The 18,723-nt window shown below is 46.6% G+C and overlaps 1 protein-coding gene across 1 annotated transcript in view; it reads right to left on the bottom strand.

Moving 5' to 3' along the window:
• CPXM2 (carboxypeptidase X, M14 family member 2) overlaps nt 1–18,723 on the bottom strand; it is a 153,398-nt gene that overhangs the window by 107,648 nt on the left and 27,027 nt on the right. The window contains exon 3 of the mRNA XM_032175790.2: nt 15,833–15,942. Within this exon, the coding sequence (XP_032031681.1) occupies nt 15,833–15,942 (110 nt within the window). The remainder of the gene's footprint in view (nt 1–15,832; nt 15,943–18,723) is intronic.

Below are 18,723 nucleotides of genomic sequence, written 5' to 3'. Positions count from 1 at the left end.
GAATTATCAGAATGATGGTGAAGAAGACCCAAGACAGTAGCCATGTAGGAGACCCAGAGAGTAGCCCATTCAGAATGCAGCAGGTAAAATGGCTTCTGAAGGGGTGTCTAACAGAAATGTAAAACACAAAACAGGACTAAAAACCACTGAACAGATGTGGCTGCATAAAAATTGATATTGAAGGTTTTTTTTGTTTGTTTGTTTTCGGATCCAGACCTATTGCAAGATGTGGGGAGAATTATGTTCTTAAAAATACAAGCAGGCCCAGGAAAACAAAAGGTTGTTAAGAAATGATATGAAGTAAATATTTCCTGACTGAAAATTAAAGTATTTTTTGGCTCAGTAACTAGGAAGCAAAATTTTCAGTCATAATAATGAAAACCTCAGATACAGATTTACCTAAAAATTGAGCTACAATTTTATGGGAAAGATGGAAGAGGGGAAAGGGGTGATAAAAATGGGTGATAGCCTCATCTTCCAGAATAGGGATCTAAAAGATCAAGTCTACATTTATAAATTGATACAGATCAATATTTGCATATTATTTAGAAGTGAAGATTTCAGGCCAGGCACGGTGGCTCACGCCTGTAATCCCAGCATTTTGGGAGGCCGAGGTGGGTGGATCACTTGAAGTCAGGAGTTCAAGACCAGCCTGGCCAACGCGGTGAAACCCCATCTCTACCAAAAATATAGAACATTAGCCAAGTGTGGTGGTATGCGCCTGTAATCCCAGCTACTCAGGAGGCTGAGGCAGGAGAATTGCTTAAACCTGAGAGGCGGAGGTTGCAGTGAGCCAAGATGGCACCACTGCACTCTATCCTGGGCAAGAGGGTGAGACTCTGTCTCAAAAAAAAAAAAAAAAAAAAGAATTGAAGATTTCAATTCCCAAAGAGACAATTAAAAAGAGTTTCCAGTAGCTGTGCCATCCACAGTGCTTGATGGCAGTCAGGGGCCGGGTGGAATGTGAAGTGTGTTTGTTTGTTATAAAACTGATTAAAACAAGTTTTAAAAAGCAATTTTAAAAAGCAAAAGGAAAGGGACACATAGATATAGAGGGTGACTGTTACAATGTTTACTGTTTATTCTTTCATTTTTCAGGTATCTACAGAGCATTGACTACGTGCTAGGTATTATGCAAAGGGCTTTGCTTTCTGATAGAGACAACAGTGAATATCAAAATCATTCTGCAGCAGTGAGTCACTGATCTGCACTGTACATATTTCATAATCATGGGCTGCCTCTACACAGAAACATCTGGAAGCAAATAAAAAGTCATATCCAAGTGAATGTAACTATTTAGTGATTCCAGGATAATTGACTTACAGCTGCCTCTCTGCAGACGTATCCCAGGGCTATTTGGAGATAAATAGGATAAAGTGATAGTTATTTTAAAATATTTTTGAGAAAAAAATTTAGAAGCAATAGCTGAAACTATAGATCATCACCAAGTTAATGCCTTTTCAGGGGGAGGTTATCTAAAAAATGTTAGCTGTGGCATTTGATTGGTAAAGTAAGTAATCCGCCATAAAATGGCCATCATGTGGTCTGAATGTCTGCCTTCAATAAACCTCTGTAATAAACCACTGCTATAAACCCATAAAACTTTCCAGGTGCAATCAGCTGATCCTTCTGCAAATTGGCAATGCACCTTGTCCCAATTCCAACCTTAATCATCAGTAAAGTAGGCTGTATAAAAACACTGTATTCATTGTTTTTGAAGCAATTTTTAAAACCAAAACCAATTTCTTAACTATTTCCTTGCATTGGCCAAGGAAACTAGTAAACATCCACAGTTTAAAATTAAAAATAAAATCTATTCAACACACCATAAACCATTTATTAACTGTTTAAAAGAAGAAAAGATGAAGAAATATACTAACTGAAAAAGAAACAGGCAAATGTTTTCACATCAACATTCTAATTCGATTTAACTCCAATCTGGGAAATGCTTTAGCCATTAAAATTATATTATCTATGGAACAAGTTTAATTCTCAAACAATTATTAATTCACTTAGTGACCCCATAAAGATTGTGTATGTCCTCCTGTGCACTCCAAGAAGGCAACACAGCTCAGAATCGCTTTCAGAAACGCATGTAGGTCAAGTGCAAGTCCTCATTCTACAGCTCATTATGTAAATACCCCCAGTTAGGTCAGTTGATCTATAAAATGAGGATAGAAATAAAATATGTGATAATACCGTTGTCACAGTTACAAGTATTTTGTATAGTGCCTGGCACAGAAAACACAGTTAATACATGGAAACCACTGGGGGTACAAGTATGATTCCCTTTATGTTTAGTATGTGCCTGCTGTGGTCTGTGATTAAATTTGCTTTATAGTACAATTTCAGTTTTGTTCTATTAATAGGTAAGTTAGGTCCATTTAGCCCATTGACAGATGTTCTTGTCTGAATGAATCATCCGTGTTTCTTAGATATTCTATTTTTATTGCTTCCTGTGGCTTTGTTTTATTTTTATCTATTGATCCGTTTTTTGTTTTTTTTTTGTTTTTTTTGCTTTAAGTACATATTTCCTCTGAAAATGCTAATGAGCTGTACTTTTGTTTTAGTGGTTGATTTAGTAACTATGTCTTTTACGTAACATACTTAATTCTGTATTTTCTTAGAAAGTACCCATTAACTCCCTACTATAGGCAGTGATGAAATCATTATTTCTACTTCCTGCTGCCTCTCCTCCTTCCCCTTTATCCCCTTTATCACCTAATTTCATTTATTATATTCTTAACATTCACTCCTTTTTTTTTTTTTTTGAGACAGAGTTTCGCACTTGTTCCCCAGGCTGGAGTGCAATGGTGCAATCTCGGCTCACTGCAACCTCTGCCTCCTGGATTCATTAGCTGGGATTACAGATGCCCGCCACCATATCTGGCTAATTTTTGTGTTTTTAGTACAGACAAGGTTTCACCATGCTGGTCAGGCTGGTCTCGAACTCCTGACCTCAGGTGATCCGCCTGCTTCGACCTCCCAAAGTGCTGGGATTACAGGCGTGAGCCACCGTGCCCGGCCTAACATTCACTTTTAAAAGGCTAAATCAAATATACCTCTCTTCTTTAGCTGAGCAGCTTTCTTGTAAAGTTTTCATTAATTTTAAAATAGATAAAGAAAAGTGTGCAAATCCTAAGTGTGCAGCTCAACCAATTTTTACAAACTGCATGTACCCACATAACCACATCCAGACCAAGATGTAGACCATGAGCAGCATGCCAGAAGCTCCCTGTGCCCCTTCCCAGACATTAACTTCCCCCAGACATAACCACGCCTCTGACTTCTATCTCCTCAGGTTGGTTTTCTTATTTTCAAACTTTATATAAATGAAACCTACTGTAACTACTCTTTGTGTCTGGCTTCTTCTGATCAATATTTATTATATCTGGGAGATTCACCCAGACAATTGCATGCAGTAGTAATTTAGTCCTTTTAACTGTCATATGGTATTTCACTGTAGTACATAAAAAATGACTTATGATATATGTGGATTATTTCCATTTGGGGGTTATAAATAATGCTGCTATGAACATACCTATGCATGTCTTCTTGTGCACCTGTGAGCACATTTCCATTTAGGCATGAGAGTGAATTTGTTAGGTCAATGTGCATGAGAATGTTCAACTTTAATAAATACAATAGTCCCCCGTTATCTGTGGTTTCTCTTCCCATGGTTTCAGTTATCTGAAGTCAACCACAGTCTGAAAATATTAAATGGGAAATTCCAGAAATAACCAATTTATAAACTGCATGCCATTCTGGGTAGGGTGACAAAATCCCACACCGTTTCTCACCATTCCACCTTGATGTGAATCCTCCCTTTGTTTGGTGATCCACACTGTCTACATTAGCTGCCCAGTAGTCACCTAGCAGCCATCTTGGTTATCAAAGAGTTGGTATTGCAGTGCTTGTGTTGAAGTAACCTTTTCCTTAATAATGGCCCCACAATGCAAGGGTATTGATATTGGTAATTCAGAAATGCCCAAGAGACAAGTAAAATGCTTCCTTTAAGTGAAAAGATGAAAGGTCTCAACTTAATTTAAAAAAGAAAGAAATTGTATGCTGAGGCTGCTAAGATCTATGGTAAGAATGAATTTTCTACCTGTGAAATTGTGGTGAAAGAAAAAGAAATCCACGCCTAGCATCTAAGAGCATTTGGTACTATCCACAGTTTCAAGCATCCACTGGGGGTGGGGGTCTTGGAACATATCCCCCAGATAAAGACAGACTATTATACTGCCAAACAGGTTTCCAAGCGGCTGTGCTACTTTACATTCCCAGCATTGTATGAACGTTTCCATTGCCCTACATCTTTGCCAACACTTGATATTATCCTTTTTTCAAAGCCATTCTGGTGCCTGTGCATCCTGTCTCATTGTGGCTTTGATTTGTATTTACTTGACGACTAATGGTGGGAAGCTCTTTTTCTCATGGCCATTGGCCATGACATTGCTCCATAACCACAGTGTAGCTCCAGTCATACTGGCTTTGCCTCAGTCCTTCCAATAGACCATGTTCCCCACCACCACAGGGCCTTTGTACACACTCTTCTCTTTGACCTGGAAGGCTCTTCTCTCCCTCTGCCTACCCTTTGTCCAATAAACTCTCAACTTATAATCCTTCTTCATGTAGTAGCCTAAGTACTCACTCCATCCTCAGGAAAGTCCTCCAAGCTCCAGCATGAGGCAGATATATTGGGCATACAGAACCACAGTATTGAATTGTGTTCCCCCTCTCCAAAATAGGCTCATGCCCTAACTCTTGGAATCTCAGAATGTGACCTTATTTAGAAATAGGGCGGGTGACCAGGCACGGTGGCTCACGACTGTAATCCCAGCACTTTGGGAGGCCAAGGCAGGCGGATCACAAGATCAGGAGATCCAGACCATTCTGGCTAACATAGTGAAACCCCGGCTCTACTAAAAATACAAAAAATTAGCCGGGCATGGTGGCACGCACCTGTAGTCCCAGCTCCTTGGGAGGCTGAGGCAGGGGAATCGCTTGAACCCGGGAGATGGAAGTTGTAGTGAGCCAAGATCACGCCACTAAACTCCAGCCTGGGTGACAGAATGAGACTCCATCTCAAAAAAAGAAAAAAAAAGGGCTGATACAGATACACTTAGTTAAGATGCAGTCAGATTAGAGCAGGATGGGCATGTCCAGCATGACTGTGTCTTTAAACAAGGGGAAATCTGAACACAGAGACACACAGGCAGAGGGCAGATGATGTAGAGGCTCACTGGGATAAGCCTGAGGGACCAGGGAGGCAGAGACTGGGGTGATGCATCTACCAGCCCAGGGATGCCACAGAATGCCTGAGGCCACCAGACGCTGGAAAGGGCAAGGAAGGACCCTTTCCTAGAGACTTCGGAAGGAGCAATGCCCTGCTAACGCTTTGATTTCAGATTTCAAGCCTCCAGAATTGTGAGAGAATCAGTGTTTGCTGTTTTCAGTTGGCCTGTCTGGGCTCCCAACTTTGTCGTGGCAGCCCCAGGGAATGAATGCATCTGCTCCTCTCCTTCCCAGGACTCATTACAGATTGTAATTATGCATTCCCAGGTGGGATTTTCTTCAGTAATTTCATCTCCCCATTAGATTACTAGATTATCAGAGTTGCAGGTTAAAAAGCATGCCTGACTCCCTTCCATTCTCTTGTATCCTTCATCCAAACCTCATCTGCCCTGCATCAGAAAATCCTACTTTCAAAATATCCTAAATCCATCCACTTCCAACCCCCTCCATCACTCCTATCTTGGCTCAAGCCAGTACCATCTCCTGTCTAGGGCCTGAAGTCACCCCCCTTAACAGGCCTCTGCTTCGATGTTTGCTCCCCAAATGTCAACACAGTGACTAGGTTGATCTGTTTCACATGTAAGCCACAGCATGTCATTCCTGTGTCCAGAACATTCCAGGGCTCCCCTAATTGGCTCACGGCTAAAAGCCGAAGTCCTTCCAGGGAGACTGCAGGCCTCCTATTACCTCTGGCTCATGTCTTCTACCCTGATGCTCACTCCAACCTCCTGCTGCCCCTTGGCTATACTGAGCATGCTTCCACCCCTGACCTTTGCTCAAGCCATCCCCCCTGCCCAGAATGCTCTTCTCATACGCCCTTGGCTCCCCATTGATCCCCTTCTTGAAAAACAGCTGCCACCTCTCCAGAGCCTGCCCCCATGACTACCACTGCCAGCTGTCCGCTGGTTTTGTTTCCCTTCTCTCCACAGTATATGCCACCTTCTAACATACTATAATAATAAACACTATGATTTGTCACATTTCCTGCCGATATGGTTTGGATCTGTGTCCCTGCCTGAATCTCACGTCAAATTGTAATTCCCATTGTTGGAGTTGGGGCCTGGTGGGACGTGATTAGATCATGGGGGTGGATCTCCCCCTTAGAACTGTGTTGGATAGTGAGTGAGTTCTCATGAGATCTAGTTGTTTAAATGTGTGTGGCACCTCCCCAGTCTTTTGCTCCTGCTAGGGTCATGTAAGCAGTGCCTGCCTCCCCTTCACCTTCCGCCATGACTGTAAGTTTCCTGAGGCCTCCCCAGAAGCAGAAGCCACTATGTTTCCTGTACAGCCTGCAGAACCATGAGCCAATGAAACCTCTTTCTCAGCTGTTTATAGCAGTGAGAGAATGGACTAATACACCTGCCTTGATTTGCCTCCTGCACTAGAACGCAAGCTTCAAGATGGCAAGAATCTTTGTTTTGGTCATTAAGGCATCTCAGCACCTAAAACAGGGCCTGGCACATCATAGGCCCCCAGTAAATATTTGCTAAGTGCTCAGGACTCTTCTGCTTTCGCTCAGCGTTGTTTCCTCAGTTCTTATGACAGTGCTGAGTACATAAAAGGTTTCTAGATGTGTGTTGTGTTTTTGTGTTGTTGTTATAATAAAATGAATAAATAAAAGGAAGAATCTGGCCAGGCGTGGTGGCTCATGCCTGTAATCCCAACACTTTGGGAGGCCAAGGCAGGAGGACCACTTGAGGTCAGGAGTTCGAGACCAGCCCAGCCAACATGGTGACACCCCGTCTCTACTAAACATACAAAAATTAGCTGGGCGTGGTGGCACGTGCCTGTAATCCCAGCTACTCAGGAGGCTGAGGCGCAAGAATCACTTGAAGCCAGGAGGTGGAGGTTGCAGTGAGCAGAGATCGCGCCACTGCACCCCAGCCTGGGCGACAGAGCAAGGTTGGTCTCAAAAAAAGAAAGAAAGAAAGAATCTGCTCTGTTATTCTTTCTTTCCCTCCTCCTCTCCTTTTTCCTCCCCTCCCTCTCCCTACCCTGGCTTTTTCTGCTTATACAGCATTTATTGTGTCCTTGAAGCACTAACACAGAATGACCTACACACCTGATTCCCAACCATGCACCTCCAGGAGACAGTCATCTGACCTGTGTGTAGCAGGGCAGGTGCCCTGGGGAACCATCCCCATGAGGCATCACTGGAGAAGCAGCTCTGACTGCTGAATGGACACACAGGCTCTGGGGGTGACTACTGATGCCTCTCAGATCAGACTTTTCTGGGCCCTGCCTGGATGTGCGTGTGGGAGATCCTAGGGGTGAAACTCAAGCCAGTGGTCAGGGAGATAAGGCAGCACAAGCTGGGAGGCAGGGGTGGCCCCAGAGCTAGTGAACAAATACATATATATAAAATATATATTTTTTATATATATTTTATATATATCATATATTTATATATAAAATATATATATTTATATATATTATATATTTATATATATAATATATTTTATATATGTTTTAGAGATAAGGAAACTGAAGTAAGGGGCTAAGTGACCTGCCCTAACCCCACAGCTACTAAGTACAGACCTGAGACCCTAATCTCAGTTTTCCACCTGTAGATAAACCCAGAGCTCCTTCCCTGCCAGCTCCAGCACCCACGTGATGGCTCAGCTTGTTCAACAGACAACCCCCAGAGCCTGTGTGTCTACTCTGCAGTCATAACTGCACTGTGCCTTCTCCAGTGATGCCTCATGGGGATGGTTCCCCAGGGCACCTGCCCCACTGTACACAGGTAGGATGACTGTCTTCTGGATGTGCACGTCTCCCGGCAATCAGGTGTGTAGGTCATTCTGTGGTCGTGCTTCAAGGACACAACATATGAAATTTAATAACATATTAAAGAAAAATGCACATAGCAAACAGAACAGAATCTATATCTGAACCAGATAACTCTGTGGTTCCTTAATAATCTGCGGTTCATGGATCAAGGAGGCTTTGGAGGCTTTGGACCCTTTTTACTTTGGTTACATTGTCCTTCTACCGGCTTGTGTGTCTACACTGTAAGCTTCTTGAGAAATAAGAACAGTGCGTTACCATCATAATAGATATTCATTTTGATTTTTCCAAGGGAGTCATAATTTAAAATATTCGGTCCTGTTATTCCCATAAAAATGCAAATACCCAAAATTCCAGTGTTTTGGCATCCAAACACTGTCTCCAAGACCGTTTGCTTGAAGCCAGATGTAGAACGAAATCCCTTTATCAGAACAAACACGACATTCCTTGACTCGGAAACTATGTCTACTGTGATTACTTTTGCCTCTGCAGCACTTAGCACATATATGGCCCCCAAGAAGAACTTAAGAGTCACAGCAAGGTTTTGCATAGCCAGGAAAAACAAAAACAAACAAACAAACAAAACAGAAAATCGGGAAGGCCTGAAGGAAGAGATAGGCTTAGGGTCAAAGACACCGGTGCAGGGCCCAGCCACAGGCAGGTGTGGGTCGGGCACAGGTGAGACCTGGGAAAATGGTGCTGCCCAAGGTACTCCACAGACTTCCTGCTGGGAGAAATGTGGGTGGCCTCCACCTTTGGTCAAAGTGGGGCCCCAAGAGCACTGGGGCCAAAAGGTACAGGGAGACATGTACAGGACGTGCTCTGGAACATGAGCTGTGACACAGGATAAAACTCAGTTGGTTCAATGTTCTAAAACTGCATTCATGTCTTCGTGCGGGGGTACATATGAAGCCACAGGCAGTGGCCGCCTCCAAGTATCCCACCTCATTTTAGGTAAAAAGGGGATGAGAACACTGGAACTAGATTCTAATATCGGCATTGAGGTGCTCCATATAATTTTTAAGGAAATGACTGAGGAGAGGACTCATGATTCCTTCCAGCGGTGCTGGGAAAACGGCTCTGACAGACACTATTGTTACAGCCAGACGTTTCCTCCTGGAAGAGCTGCAAGAGGTGAGCCTCTCTCTCTAGGGGACCAAACTCTCAGTCACTTCTAACATGGCTGAGACAAGACCTGGTCCACAGAGTGCCAAACAACTGTGACCAGGCTATCACAAGGACACCCAGAGCTGTGTAGGGAGTGTGCTATGTTTTTCCTTGTGACCTCAAAACATCAGCTGTTTCTTCCAAGCTCTGATCTGAGCACCAACTTTTTTACATCCCCATTTATAGGGGATGTAAATCGGTCCCCAATTATAGGCAGGAATTGTGGTGACATCCTGAGTCCCAACCACACACTTAGTGTTTCATTTCTCTGATCACACGTCAGACCCTGACTTACTGTAATTTAAATTCTTGAGAATGAGGTTGAAAGCCAGCATGACATGGTGCTGTCATGGCAGTGCTTACTACTGCAATCTGTTGGAGGCTTGCCAGCTAAGAAAATATCCAAAATAATAACAGTGGTACAATAAGTCACTTCGGCAGGGCTGCTGTCCCTGAACCCCCTTCCTTAGTTTATGACCTACGGAAACTATCTGAGGGTCCTCAAAGGAGGATTCTTTGGGATGGGGCAGGTGATGAGCTGCCATTAGATGACCCACCTGAATATAGGGTCACTTCCTAAGACTAACTACAGGCAAAGGATCCGAGCATGTTTTGTTTTGGTTTGTTTTGGTTTGGTTTGGTTTGGTTTGGTTTGGTTTTTGTTTTTTTATTGTTGTTTTTTTTTTTTGAGACAGAGTCTCACCCTCTTGCACAGGCTGGAGTGCAGTGGCATGATCTTGGCTCACTGCAACCTCAGCCTCCCAGGTTCAAGTGATTCTCCTGCCTCAACCTCCCAAGTAGCTGGGATTACAGGCGTGCGCCACCATGCCCGGCTAATTTTTGTATGTTTAGTAGAGACGGGATTTCGCCACGTTGGCCAGGATGGTCTTGAATTCCCGACCTCAGGTGATCCACCCGCCTCAGCCTCCCAAAGTGCTGGGGTTACAGGCATGAGCCACCGCGCCCGGCCCTGAGCATGATTTTAGAGGTCACTGTCAACATGTTCTCTTGGAGACTCAGAATGTTAATTTCCAATCTGTCTGCAGTTGCTCCCAGAATGGAAGAAACCAGTGACTGTTTCTAAATGAGATCACAGCCTCACAAGTGAGTGAGTATAAAAGGGTCCTGGGTGCACAGGAAGAATAATCATAGGTGAGGGGCCGAACCTTTGCTCTCCTGCCGAACTGGATGTCTTCCTTGAATTCCTGGAAAGTCTATCTTGTCCCAATGTAGTGATAAAATGTAAATGTTGGGTTTTTTCTCTAACCTTCTATTATTAAGTTAACAAAAGTAAAACTCTACTTGGAAAAAAGGAAGTATTGAGTTATAAGGACTCTTTCAAAGTCTTCTGCTTAAAATGATGGAAAAGGAGACAGGTATTTCTGTGGTAACATGGCAAAGGCGTTCCAGTAAAAGCTCCCAGTCTAAAACCCAGCCCACCAGCCAGCCCATTCAAAATCTATACAGGTCTGGAAGCAGAAGACTGAAAAAAATTAATTCTAAAAACACATTAGCACAATTAAGAAGACACGTTGAGTTGCTCAAAACAGTGTTTAAATACAGCTGTAATTACAGGATTTGATCTGCAAAGGAAACAAGCAGGGAGGCGGGTGGCGCCAGCGATGGAAGGCGGCGGCGTGGAGCTGGAAGGCGGCGTGGAGCTGCTGAGTTGAAGGCTAGGGCAAAACGGAGAAGAACCTGAGCAATGCACCAGCACAGGCCCCACCGACGCCGAGGAAAAGGAGGCACAGGGCATCACGCACAGGACTCCGCAGCTTCCACGCTCACCCACGACACTGCACTCTGTGGTCAGGTGCTGGTGCTGGGTCCCACAGACCACTCATAGACTCCACACTCACCCGTGACAGTGCACTCTGTGGTCACGTGCTGATACTCGGTCCCACAGACTATTCATAGACTCTACACTCACCCATGATAGGGCACTCTGTGATCAGGTGCTGATACTCAGTCCCACAGACCATTCATAGACTCCACACTCACCTGTGACAGGGCACGCTGTGGCCAGGTGCTGGTGCTCAGCCCCACAGACCATTCATAGACTAGCAAAAGTCACACATGAACCAATGCTGCTTCTGTGTCATAATGACATCATCCCTGTATCTGCCAACCACACAGGGCAAATATGCACTCGAAAAACACATGTGACAGCAGACCAGCCTGCCCGGCCTCCTCCTAGGCTTCTCCTGCTTAAGCGCCCTTAAGCACTGCAGCCACTACACAGAAGCTTTGTTGATTCAGCGCATCCATATGTGCAGACACTGCGCTCACACAGGGTGGGGAATACCCAGAAATGCAAGAGTCACATTTTCTGCAAGCAGCTCAGCATTTGGCGAGGGTGCAGATGAATAAATCAGTGTGAGACAATGGTCAGAAAAGAGAGATGTACACGGTTTGATCACTATTCCAGCTGTTGGACCTATACCACTTCTATCTGTTGACTTGGGAGGCAGTTTTATGGCATCATTAGGAGCAACAACTCAAGGTTTAAAGCTGCCTGGATTCTTAATCTGCCTCTCCTGGGAAATGTGAGCTGAGTCATTCCATGCTCCCTGTGTCTGTTTCCTATAAGGCAGAGGTAATAATAACAGTACTATCTTCCATGTTGGAGGAATAAATGAAATCACATGCATAAGGCACTTAGCACTGTGCCAATGATGCTTCGAGCTGATTCCCACTCTCCCTCTGCTAGAGACTGAAGCATCTTGAAGGCAGAGAATCCCTAGGGCTTTTTGTCATGGCCCTTTCCATGCCTGTCACATAGCAGGTACCTCACAATGGTCTGCTGCAAGAATGAATGCTAATGGGTAAGAATACGCATTTGAGAACTGCCAAAGGCAATTCTCTTTCTTTACTCCTTTTGACCTTCACAATACAATGAAGGAGGCAGAGCCAGCGGTGGGACCTGCACCTTCCTGATGACGACACTGAGCCTTGGAGAATGAGGGCATCTCACCCAAGGCCACATGGCTGGTCAGCAGAGCGACCAGCACCAGCGTCCCAGCCTGTGAGCCCCATACCTTCCAGCCTGGACCACAGCCACATCTGTGCCTAGAGTCCTGGGCCGGCACAGCGCTAGGCTGAACCAGCTCATAGCCTGCACTAGGGTATTAAACACAGTTTCTAATTCTGACACCTTGGTGTTTCTCGATCACAAAATCCCATTAGCTCAACACGCCTACAAAATACTCATATGTGAGACAAGAGGTGGTTATTTTTAAACTGCATTTCAAACCGTTCTGTGTGGGGAGATGTATTTTTGGAGTACACTGACTTTAATTATGCACCTGTGACAGTGGAATCACACCGCATGTGGCACTGGCTCTGGAAGACACAAACCACAAAAGTGGGCTGACCTCATCCCCGTTTCCCTGTGGCACAGGAGCACAGCCCTGCTGACCCCTCGATTTAGCCTAGTGAGCTCCCCGTGGGGGACTGGGGCTGTATGTCGAAGCCCACAGACACACATTGCAAACGACACCGTCCTCTCTGGGGTTGACACCAGGTACCCGAGTGGGGTCAGAGCCAGAGGCTGGGGATGGCGGGCCCAGATTTGGCTATTAAAGCAGCAACTTCCCAGTCTAAGAGCAGGTACTGAGACCTTCCTGTGAGAAAGCATCAGGGTAAATAAGATGCCCCTGAAGAAAGAAAAACCCATGAAGACAAATAGCACTGATGTGATTCCCACGCACGGCCTCCTTTTCACCCTGACCACAGGCAAGAGAGTGCACTCAGCCAATGCATTCACTGAGGGGAGCTTGGCATTCCGCCTGGGGTGGGCCTCTCATGGGTGAAAGACTACCTGAAGCTGGGAAGATGAAGTGAGGACAGCCTCGCCAGCTGCTCCCTGCTGGATGCCCCATCTATGGTGGGGCTCCTGTGCAGCCCAGCAAAGGCAGGTCAGTGAATAAACACCATCTGCACCTGAGCCAGGTCTCTGTCCATGTCCTCAGTGCACCTCCCATGTTGCAGGTGCTATTCTGCACACCAGGGGCTGGGCAAGCAGGAGAAACAAGGCCACATCCAACATGGGGCTTACTCACAAGGAAGGGGCAGATACAACCCAAGGAAATAAGTAAATGAAGGTTCAGAGAGAGACCCAGTCACCCAGGGCCAACCTGGGACTTTCCTCGTATGGTAACTAGAAGCCACCAGAGCCTTTCAACAGAGGAAGGAGATGATCCAGGGAATGTTTTAAAATCAGAAGTCACCTAAGGTCACCACTCAAGGAACTCTGCGAGTGATTAGGACTCTCATCTTTCTGATGAGGCAACTGAGCCTCAGAGACATGAGCTCATTGTTCCAAAGGCCCCCAATCTAGAAACGTCAAGGCCAAGGTCTGCACTCAGCATGCCTGTCTACAACGTCTCATTGGCACACCCTGCGTGGCACTCTGCCGGCAGAATTCCCAACTGGAGGGACACAAACACCATGCTCCCCCCAACTTCCCATTCAACCCCAACACATTTAGGATTAACAGGACCTTTTAATTTTTGACCGAAAGCACAAATAAATGTGAAACTTTCTCTTTTTCAAAGGATAATTTCGATTATAGAGAAAGCATGCAAAGCATCAGACGACAGCTCCCCTAATTAATGCACAAAACAGGCTGCACATGCCCTGCTTGGGTCTGACCGTCATTTCCTCAGAGGCCTGGAGCCCCTTCTAGGGTACTGGAGGCACTGTGCGAACATGAACATAGCTCCGGCTCAAGCTTTGAGGGTTCCTGTGTTCATCCTCTCATAAAACATAAGAGATTGTTTGCAGTTGACAGTTGTGCACATCCAAATATTTCTTATTGGTTATTATTCTTTTTTTATACGAGCATTTATAAACCAACCTTCGGATCTGATTAAAGTTATTTCTACAAATGTTCTACCTGAATTCCTCTGAATTAAAAAGTGGTGGAGGTTAAGCAGTTCGAAAGTCTGTTTGATGCGGTGCAGTCTGAAGGGTGGGGTGGAGAAAGTGCAAAGCTTGGAGTCAGAGCTTGGCTCAGATGCCTCCAATCCCATGAGCTCCCTGGGAAGGAACCTTATCTGTTTGTACAGTTCCCAGCACAGCAGCTGCGCCTAGCACATTTACACAGACCACTGGGGGAGTCAGGGGTCCACTCTGCCACTTGGAAGCCATTAGCTTTGAGTGCACCCTTGATGGCTCTCAGGGCCAGGGGCAAGGAACCTCCTCCCTTCCTAGGCCAGAGATGGTGCATGTGCAAAGGGGCTTGGAAACTACTCCCAATACAGAAGAGCTATAGAAAGAAAACTAGAATATGGTGCCATTAAAGAGCCACACAGGACGGTAGAGATGAAGTGCTAAGTTGAGAAAGAACAGATCAGCAGGAGGTGGGGCAGGAAAAAAAGGCCCTGGGGATGGGGCGGCAGAATAACTCCTACCCAGAGATGTCCACGCTCTAATCCGCAGAACCTGTGCATATATTAGATTACACAGCAGAGAGGAATGAGGGTCACAGATGGAATGAAGTTTGCTTGAGGAAGGGAGATGATCCCAGGCTATCCAGGTGGGCCCAGTGTAATCTTAAGGATCCTCAAAAGGGGAACAAGAAATCAGAACAGAGAACCAGACAGGCGGTCACATGAAGACTCCATCTGCCGTTGCTGGCTCTGAAGAAGGAAAGAGCCACTAGCAAGAAATGGGGCAGCTTCTCAAGACTGAAAAGGGGAAGAAAATTGATTCTCCCTACAGTCTCCAGAAAGGAGCACAGCCCTGCATACCTTGACTTAGCCCAATGAGACGTCTGTCCTCCAGAACTTCCCACATTTGTGGGAAGAGGCTACGTTTATTTGTCACAGCAGCAATAGGAAACTCATGCATGGATCAGATGGGATTCATGTGAGTGGAGCATGGTTGGGCAGTAGAAGTTTCAGGCAGGGGAATCTGCTACAGAAAGAGCCTGGAGTCAAGAATTGCATGGTGTGTAGAGTGTGCAGGAAGGAGCTCACTTTCCTGGAGCAAGACCTTGGACTGATGGGACTGACAGAGAGGGAGGCCTGACAGTCTTGAGGCCCAAGGCCAGAAAGGCCCTTGAGCCTCCAGGAGGGAGACCAGCCAGGATGTGCATGGTCCCAGGAGCCACGCAGGGCTTGACCCAGGGGAACGCAATGGAGGGAGCCGCAGGAAAACCTGGAAGATGTGTGTGTGGCAGAGACAAGAAGCATTGGCAGAGAGGCAAGGGAAGACAAATGCCACTGCTTCGTGTGCCACAGCTCTGCCTCGCCATGCCCCAGGCATTCCACCTTCTCCTCCTGTCCTTTCTGGACCAACAGCATATGGAAGAGAAGTGTTCAAAAGGTGGAAGGGGAACAACCTGGGTCCAGGTACTGGTGGTCTCACTTTCACTCACAACAGTCTTTGGAGAAGACATTGCCTCCCTGAGTCTCAGAGCTCTCTCTGTAAAATTAGGATCATTCAGCAATATCCTTTCTTACTGTGAGAATCCAGGCTAATGCACTTTAAATCCTGTGCATTGCCTGATCCAAGCTCAAGGAACCAGAGCAATAAACAAGGCAGTCAAAATCCTTCCAACCACAGGGCCAGGTACCTGGATGTTGAGTCTCCCTCGATGCGCGCCCAGGCCATAGCGCTTCACCGTGGAGGCATGGAGCTGGAAGTCTGTGATTTTTAAGGTTTCCAGACCAAGAGGTGGGCAACCTGGAAAGGACAATGCTTGTTAAAAACAACGACAGATGCTGAAAGGGATGAGTTTCTTATTTTCTAAATCTGGCCGCGTGCTTTTCCATTTTCCCCTGAACTCCCACCCACAGGCATGCCTGGTCTTTCCAGACACGGTCGATTGAACTGTCAACATTAAGCCAATGTTCTTTCTTGTTGGCATTTGCTTTAGGGGTGTTTTTGCTCTGATATTCCTTCTCTTTTGCTGTCCATGCCACTGTCTGAGGCTGTTCCCAATTAAGGATCCTTCCTCAACATGACTCAGTCAGGAAGCATCATTGGAGCTCTGCAAATTAATCAGAACTTGCTGATTTTGCTTCAGCAACTCTGGCCTTTATATTGTGCATGCTAATGAGCAGAGGAATATAAGTAGAAAAGAAATCTATTGTTTTCCATTCTCTGCAAAATGGATAACATGGAGCACAGCTAGTAAACACCATTTGCCCCTGGAATAAAACACCAGTGCTTGATCGTCCCAGCCTAGCCCATCGTCCGTAAGAATGACAATGCTTACAGCAGCATCCAGAAGGGGTCTCCTGACTCTGGGCTGCTGTTTGCCCCACGCCCACCACAGTGAGTGGTGGAGCATTTAGTGAAGGCGGAGGGGTGCACACAGTGAATGTGAAAGGCCATGCAGCGAGTGGGGGCCACACGATGAACTGGGGGTCCCCGCATTGAGGGGGTTTGTGCAGCAGACATGCCAACCACCCGAGGCTGACCTCACAGAGAAAAACCTGGCTACCATGCCCCCTTCCCTCCCCAGGGTTTGCCCTCACACCTTCCAGGCCTGAAGGACATGAATCTGACCCATGTGGTGGCAGTTCCTGGGTCCCACATGTTTCCCACTCTCCATCCTGCCTACCAGAAATGGACCTCAAGTGGCTGACCAGCAAGGTTAATCCTCACACTACATACTCAGAAATCCTCACGACTGGGCCTCCAACAGCCCTGCCTCCGCACAGAACCTTCTCATGCTGTCCCAGCAGCCCCAACCTGCCACTCTCGTGGTCTGGCACCTCCGCAGCTTGGGCCCTGAGCCCAGGTTATAATCCCACACCCCGTCACTCTCTGAGGCAGCTGGGAGCCTGGGCCCGTGCCCTCCACCCTCACCTCAGGACAATGGGCCCTTTCTGTCGGATGCCATTCGCCTCTTGGAGCTCACAGTCCCCAGCGGTCACTGGTATCCACCAGAGGGCCTTGTGAGAATCCAGGGCAAGCTCGAGAGTCAAGACCACTGACCCATTAGGCTGCCTGTCCCTTCGGAGAGGCTGGACTCCAGGACATCCTGCAGCCTGGCCCCAGGAGCCTGGGCTCTGGCTCAAGCTCTTGGGCTCCCTAAGCTGGGGTTGCTGACCCGCTGTGCCCCATTCTCATCCTCGTCTCCTGCTCACTCCTTGCTCTTCTCCCCATCACCTGGTCTCAGCCTGTCCCGCCTTAGACACAGTCAGCATTCTCAGGAATAACTGGTCTGTCCTGAGAGATCCCGCCCACCAAGAGACCCCACCCACTGAGAGAGAGACCCCACCCACTGAGAGAGAGACCCCACCCACTGACTGCCACACCAAGCTGGCTAGGCAGCAGGTTCTGTCAGGCGATTCCTGGTGGCCTGGGAATAGCCTCTATTTATCTTCACTCTGCCAGCTGTGGTTTCAGGGTTCAAGGGACCTGGGGGGTTTCAGACCCTGATGGGGAACCAGGCACAGGTCCTGTCCCTCCACGTCCTGGTACTCAATACATACCCACAACAGTCCCACATAACCAAGCATCAGAAACACCAAAAGGATCTGCTGCCATCTTACGAACCTATTTCATTGCCGTGTTGAAAGCCTTCCCAACCACCAGCTTCTTCCTTGGTAGCAGAAGACACAGCAGGCGGTAAATTCCATGGACTTCCTTCAGCAAAGCCACCTTTATTTATATCATTTATACACGCAAAGTGAGAGACGGACAGATGGACAGATAGCCCACCAGATGGACAGGCAGACATATATAGATCATGTACCAGCTCAATAAAGCAACAATAATTGCTATTCAAAACATTTCTTCCAGAAAAAGAGAACGACTCCTATGCATGTGAGTATTTTAATTCAAAAAAGGAAGTACCTGACTAAAATTACATATCCATCAAAATTGCTTTTCTATCGATAGACGGAAGCTCTGTCACATCCTCTTGCCAAGATACACAAGGGGTGAAAAAAAGTGCCCCCAAGTGAGGTGTTTCATGGGTGCACGTCTAACAGCAACTGAAAAGTGCAATGCCTGCCCTCTCATGGGCTGAGTTTCCTGCAGCCAGCAGTGCTGGCAGCTGCCACAGCTAACAGCCATTCTTGTCCACTCCTGTGATGGTGTCACGGCAAAGCCAGAAACTTCACCCCCTCCACCCACAGCACAGATGATGACTTTGGTGGGGGAGCCCAGATAAACACAGACGACTTGGCCTGCTCGCAGACGTGGTCTTACGGGAACCCAATGGTCTGACACTGGGATTTTTTGTCCTTATTAGAAGATGCTATTTTTGGAGCCATTAGTCTGGTTTGGAAGCCTTCTCCACTGCCCGCGACACTTACAAAGAAGCTAGAGATTCCACGCAGAGAAAACACAACGTCCTTGAAAGGCAAAGACAGAGTTACTGATCCGCCTGGGTTAGCAAGGGCCCTTTGGTTTTAAGAAACCTACCACAGCCAACTTAGACAGGAAGGGAAATCCCTAGAGAAATGAGAGGGATGGCAGAAAGTGAGAAGGACAGAGGCGGGACACAGG

This window comes from Hylobates moloch, unplaced genomic scaffold (assembly GCF_009828535.3).
Source record: "Hylobates moloch isolate HMO894 unplaced genomic scaffold, HMol_V3 SCAFFOLD_3, whole genome shotgun sequence".
Classification (NCBI taxonomy): Eukaryota; Metazoa; Chordata; class Mammalia; order Primates; family Hylobatidae; genus Hylobates; species Hylobates moloch.
This window is presented reverse-complemented; position numbering and strand designations above follow the sequence as displayed.